This window comes from Aethalodelphis obliquidens, unplaced genomic scaffold, assembly GCF_003676395.1.
Source record: "Aethalodelphis obliquidens isolate GAN/ISIS:26980383/991018 unplaced genomic scaffold, ASM367639v1 scaffold8, whole genome shotgun sequence".
Lineage (NCBI taxonomy): Eukaryota > Metazoa > Chordata > Mammalia > Artiodactyla > Delphinidae > Aethalodelphis > Aethalodelphis obliquidens.
In genome coordinates, this window is record NW_020837952.1 from 54,380,313 (window position 1) to 54,386,345 (window position 6,033).

The 6,033-nt window shown below is 59.5% G+C and overlaps 1 protein-coding gene across 6 annotated transcripts in view; it reads right to left on the minus strand.

Annotated features, from left to right (window-relative positions):
* The window catches only part of MFNG (MFNG O-fucosylpeptide 3-beta-N-acetylglucosaminyltransferase), a 14,736-nt gene extending 10,700 nt beyond the window's left edge, over positions 1 to 4,036 (minus strand). Inside the window, exon 1 of one of the 6 annotated variants that reach the window (XM_027107566.1) lies at positions 3,572 to 4,036. In XM_027107566.1, the coding sequence (XP_026963367.1) occupies positions 3,572 to 3,826 (255 nt within the window). In that variant the 5' untranslated portion in view covers positions 3,827 to 4,036. Of the gene's footprint in view, positions 1 to 1,406; positions 1,463 to 3,571 lie in introns of those variants that run through there. The other 5 variants (XM_027107564.1, XM_027107567.1, XM_027107565.1 and 2 more) reach the window with 5 other exon arrangements.
* Between the last annotated feature and the right edge of the window lie 1,997 nt (positions 4,037 to 6,033).

The following is a 6,033-nucleotide window of genomic DNA, read 5'->3' on the forward strand; positions in this document are numbered from 1 at the left end:
CACATCACACATCACATCACACACACATCACATCACATATCACATCACACACAAACACATCACATAACACACACATCATATCACACACACACATCACATCGCACATCACACATCACACATCACATCTCACACACATCACAGTCCTGCTTGGCCCCTCCACATTTACAGAACCCTAAACACTTGTTCAGTAGACAGACCCACACGCTAGGACACCAAACTACTTAGAGAGACGGTCACGACTTTCACAGCCACGCAAACTCCCTGTGCAAGTGTCGGGGCCCCTGCACATCTGCCAGGTAGGAGAGGTGACCCACCAACAGCATTCATACACCTGGTCCCCCACGACCTCACTAAACCTCCAGACAGGTGTTATGATCTGTCCGCTTCGCAGATGGCAAAACGGAAGCTGAGTGATGGAGCAAGGCGGTGCGGTTGGCAGGAGGAGAGCTAGCATTTGAACCTAGCCTGGACCTCTCCCCGCCCTCAACTCCCACTACAGCCAGACTTTTCCCTGGGGGTCTAGCAGGCACCTCAGACTGAGGACGACAACACCGAGCACCCAAGCGCCCCCGGAACCTGGGCTCCTCTCACTCTTCCCCATCTTGCTGGAACCCAACACCTTGGGGTCACCGTGCCTCCTCTCTTTCTCTCACACCCACATCCAGTCTGTCAACTAATTCTGTCCACCCAACTTTCAAACTGCCCAGGGTGCACCCTCTCCCTCCAGCCTCCACGGCCAGCCCTCGGTCCAGCCCACCCTCGTCACCTCCTGCCCGCTTCGCTGGTCACCTTTTCCCTGCTCTCCCTGCTCCGTCCTGCCTTACCCCAAGTCTGTTTTCAACACAGCCCCCGGGGGAGCCTGACCTTTCTTGCCCTGCTCCCTGGCAAACTTTGCCACCAAACAGTCACCCAGATAGCGGAACCCTCTCAAGTCTGGAGCGTGGGCCAAATGGGCCAGGGAATGCCTGTGAATGAATCGGTGGGGGGAGGCGGAGGGGAGGGGTCCCCGCAGCAGGGCCCGGGGGCTGAGCAGGGTGCATGAGGCTGGTGTTTCGGTCCCTGGGAATCCTGAGGTTGGCACAGAGCGGCGGGCAGTTTCCTCCGAGCTGAAGGTTGCATGTGATTTGTTCAAGGAGGGACTCTGACAATGGTTAAAACCTCGCGGGAGAACAAAGGGACAGACAGCCTGCTGGGGTCAGGGGAGGGGTGGCCGGGGGCCATCTGCTGCAGAGGAGGGGAGATGTGGGGCCATTGTTCCTCCCCCATCCCCCACCCGCCCTCCTAGAGGACTGTGGGGAAGAGGAAGACCCCCCCCCGAATCACAAAACGTGCCTTCCCCGAGCCCACCCCCTTTGCCTGGGACAAAGGCCCCACACGAGCCCCAGCTTGCTGCCACAAAGGCCCACCTGCCACCCGGCTGCCTTAACCAGCTGGGGCGGGTGCCCAGCCCTGGAGTTAACCAGCTCAGGACCGCTGCTGATAGCAGAGCTGAAAGAGGTTCCGAGACCCTCCTGCCCTGTGTGGCTGGGGAAGCTGAGGCTGAACGGTGGAAGGCCTTGGCCAAGGTCACAGGAAGAGATGAGCCAAAGGGTGGAAACGAAGGGGGCCCAGATGCAATGGCAGGAGTGGGTCTCTCTGTCTCCTCTCCTCTTCCTCTGAGTATCTTTCCTTTTTTCAACCCTGCCTTAAAGGACAAGATTTCTAGACTCTGCCCCTTGTGCTAGGGGCAGGGGTGGGGGTGGGTGGGAGTGTCCAACTGAGTGAATTCATCTCCTACCTCTGCTTAACCTTGCTCAGTTTCCTCACCTGTAAACTGAGAATGTCAATACCTACCACTCGGGTTATTGTGAAGGTTCCACAGAGCGATGCACCGACATGCTGTCACTTAGATGCTGAGCAGCCAGTTAGCATCTGGGGCTGAGCTCAGGGCACAGCGGGGGGCTGCTTGCCTCTCCTCTGCCGGCCTGGTCCTGCCAGGCCCAGACACCCAGGCTGGAGGCCCAAGTGACTAGGCAGCTCTGGGATCCCGGGTCTCAGCAGAGAAGGAGGGGCCCCAGCGGGAGATGGCAGCCGGCTCCTACTGGGCTCTGCCCCCTCAGGCCTTCGGGGCAAGCACTTCCTCCTCTCTGGCCTCAGTTTCCTCATCCGGAGCAAGCACACCACCATAGTGATCAAGACGGGACAGGAAAGGGCCTCTGACCACGTGAGGCCATGCTCCCGGGTACACACAGACACAGCACCATAAACAGGAAGGTCTGCGGGGAGGGCCAGGCTTGGCGACTTCCGCCAGTGGAACCAGAATCTGCCCAAGACGAGAAGCTGTGCAGAGCCCCAGGGAGGAGCCTGGGGTGCTGGGGGTACAGCAAGGAAAGGGTTAATCCAGGGTGCTAGGAAATCCGGGCAGGGGTGCCCCCTCCCCAGGGGGCCCTGGCCTCTTCCAGGCTCCACCTCCCCGCTCCTTGGTCTCCAGGAGCCCCCAACCCCCTCCGAAGGCTCGTCACTTCCACTGAGCCGAAGTGGGGACAGTGTGTGTGTGTGTGTGTGTGTGTGTGTGTGTGTGTGTGTGTGTGAGAATCTCCCTCCCCCAGGGATGACCCCCAGCACCCCCGAATCACTGACTTTGCTTGAGGAGGGCACTGGATGTGAGGAGGGCAAGAGCCAGAAGGGACTCGGCGTGTCACAGCCACCTCCCCAGAACGACAGCAGCCACGCAGCCCTGCGGCACACACGCCTCTTGTCACGGCACATCTAACACTGACACTGGCTCCGTGCAGGTGAGCATGCACGCGGGTGTACACACACACACACAATCCCACACGCCAGGCAGACCTCTGCCCTGACCTCTCGCCCACCACTACCTCAGCCGCCACCATCACAGCACACGCCCCACCTCCCTCGCTCGGAAAGTGCCCCACAGGAAATGGAGCACAGGAGGTGAGGTGCACCGCCCTGGGCACACCCTGGGCCGCAGAGGCGTGGGGGCAGGGACTCTCAGGAGTTCTGAGAGGATGCCCCCCTGCCGCTCTCCCCGAACAGCCCCCCCGCCCCAGACTGTCCCCTCTTCAGCAGCTCAGTCCCTGTGCTCCACGCTCACAGCCAGGGCAGAAGGACAGCACCCAGGGCCTGGACAGGGGGCGGCCTGGCCTGGGCGCATGTCAGAGTCAGGACCTCTCGGGGGCCTCTGTCACAGCTGCCCAACAGCCCCCATTGCCCCCGATGCCAGGCTGGGCCAGAGTGGGCAGGAACGAAACCTGTGCCAGGACAACCAGGGAATAGAGAGACCACCCCCCAGAAGGGACCCAGGAGCCCGGGGTAGGGGCCCAGCCTGGCCCCAAAAGAAACGAAGCAGTGGGCCTGAGAAGCGCCTGGCTCCGGGGCCAGCAAGGGACACAGTCAGGGCCGCAGGAGCCCCCGATCCTCCCAGGAAGGAGCGAGAAGACAGCCCAGGTGGGGCAGGTGGGTGAGCAGCTTCTCCCTCGAGGCCGCCAGGGACCCCAGCTCGGTAGAAAGTCCTCTGTGAGTCCCTCAGACCAGAAGCCACTCCTGCGGCCCGCAGTCACCCGCTTGTCACCTGTTCCCTGGTCCTGGAGACCCACGTGTCGAGCAGCAGCTCCAGGCGGGAGCGGTGGAAGGCCCGGGTTGTCTTGACTGCGATGAAGACATCGTGCAGCTGCAGCTCCGGCGGCCGAGGGCTTGGCGGGCTCAGCCCGGGGGTCTCCGGCACGCCCTGCGGGAATGGGCTTGAGTAGTACCGTAGGGAGAGGAGCCCCATGCACAGAAGGGTGAGGAGGACTCCAGCCAGGCCCCGGAGGAGCCGGCACTGCATTGGCCCTGGGACCCCAGACGGCTCAGCCCCCAGATCCCAACCAGACGGGGAGGGGAGGCTGGTCAGGCGGGAGCCCCGGCAAAGGCAAAGGTCTGCCAGGCATGGGGGGCAGGCCAGGAGGGGAGAGGTGGCAGTCGGTGCTCTGGACCCGGAGGCCGAGCCATGGCAGCCCCGCTGCCGCTGCCGCCAGCCCTCCACCTGCTCCCGGGCCCGCCCTCCCACTGCCGGCTCTGGGGCGCCGGGCCCCGCCCCTGCCTCCAGGGCAGCCCAGGGGCGGGGCCGGCCCAGGAGAGCCCAGAGGTGGCTGAAACAGTGTCCCGGGCGGAAGGGACAGCCCGGCCCTGCCCGCTGCTGCAGGGGGGGTGGGGGCAACAGCAACCCTCCAGGCCGTGGACGTATATCCACTACCAAACGTCAGGTAGACAGCTAGTGGGAAGCAGCCGCATCGCACAAGGAGACCGGCTCGGTGCTTTGTGACCGCCTCGAGGGGTGGGATAGGGAGGGCGGGAGGGAGGGAGACGCAAGAGGGAAGAGATATGGGAACATATGCAATGTATAACTGATTCACTTTGTTGTAAAGCAGAAACCAACACACCATTGTAAGGCAATTATACTCCAATAAAGATGTTAAAATAAATAAATAAAAATTTAAAAATAAAAAAAAGCAACCCCTCCGTGCCAGATGGAAGGGAGGGGCGCTCCAGCCTTCCCACTCCCCAGAGACCCCCGGCTAAGCTCACTCAATCCCCAGTATCTTCTGGTGTCCAGCCTCCCAGCTTTTGCTCACGCTGTCCCTCGCCCTGGATGCTCTTCGCCAGCCCCCACCATCCTCAACCACGTTCCTTCCACCAGGCTTAATTCTATTTGGACTTCAAGGCTCAGCTCAAGGGTTCCCTCCTCCAGGAAGCCTCCCAGCCTCTGGGGCTTCCACAGTAGTTAGCTCAGTTCCTCTGGTCTTCACAACAGTGTTAGAATTATTTCCAGTTCATAGCTGGGCACATAAGGCTGAGAATGATCTAAGATGACCCAGCAGCTCAGCCACAGGGCCAGGTAGAACCCAGGTCGCTGGCCCTCGTCTGGCCCACCAGAGGCCCCTGAGGGTGCCTGTCCTGCTGTGGCCCACTGCAGCCCATCTTGCTCAGCAGTCTTTATTGCTGCCTCTCTCCCAGCCAGGCCAGTGGACAGAGGACCTTCTGCAGCTACCACCTCCGTCTTGTTTTGTACAAGGTCACTCATATCTTGTCCTCCCTCCACTAGAACCCTGATGGCTCCCATCTCCCTCAGAACAAAAGTCAAAGATCAGACACCAGCCTACAGGCCCCGTGTAAGGGGGACCCTGTTACCTCCAAACCCATATCCTACCATCTTCCCCTGGCTTCCTCACTCCAGACCCAGTGGGCTTCTGGCCAGTTCAGGGACACACCCACCTCAGGACCTTTGCACATGCTGTTCCTGCCTGGGTCTCTCCCTAGAGATCCATACACCTCACCCTCACCTCTTTCAAGTTTACACAAAAATGTCTTCTATGTGAAGCCTTCCCAGACCACTTTATTTAAGTTGGAATCCCTTCTCCCCCGTCCTTCGCAGCAGGCCCCTTTTCTGCTGTGTTTTCTCCATAGCACTTTTCATCTTCCAACATCCTGTACATTTTATTTATTGTCTGTCTTCCTCATGAGAATATCAGGGCAGGGATTTCTGTTTATTCACTGAATCCCCAGTGCCTAGAACAGTGCCCGGCACATGGTAGGAGCTCAATCAATATTTGTTAATTAAACACAAGAAAGTACCAGATGGCTGGTGGATTGCATTAGCCCCACAAAGGAAGAGGAAAGGAAAAGCAACCCTTTTGAGTCACCCTTCTATGGGCCAGCCCCGTGCCAGGCCCCTTCACAGTCTGTCTTCTCAGAATGGCATCACCAAGGGATGATCCCCTGCTTCATGCCACACAAACCAGGGTTCAAATCCTGATTGGGGCTCTCCCTAGCTGTGTGACTCTGGGCAAGTTACTTCACCTCTCTGAACTTTACTTTCATTTGTCAGATGGGGACAAAAATAAGACTTGGTGACGATTAAAGAATTGGTGGGCTTCTCCACCCCCATAGAAAGGGCACCTAAGATGGGACCAGCTGCTGGGCTCCTGCATCTTCACCCAGACTCATATGTCCATAGACCAAGCACTAGGCCAGGCACACAGCAAGGAAGTAGAG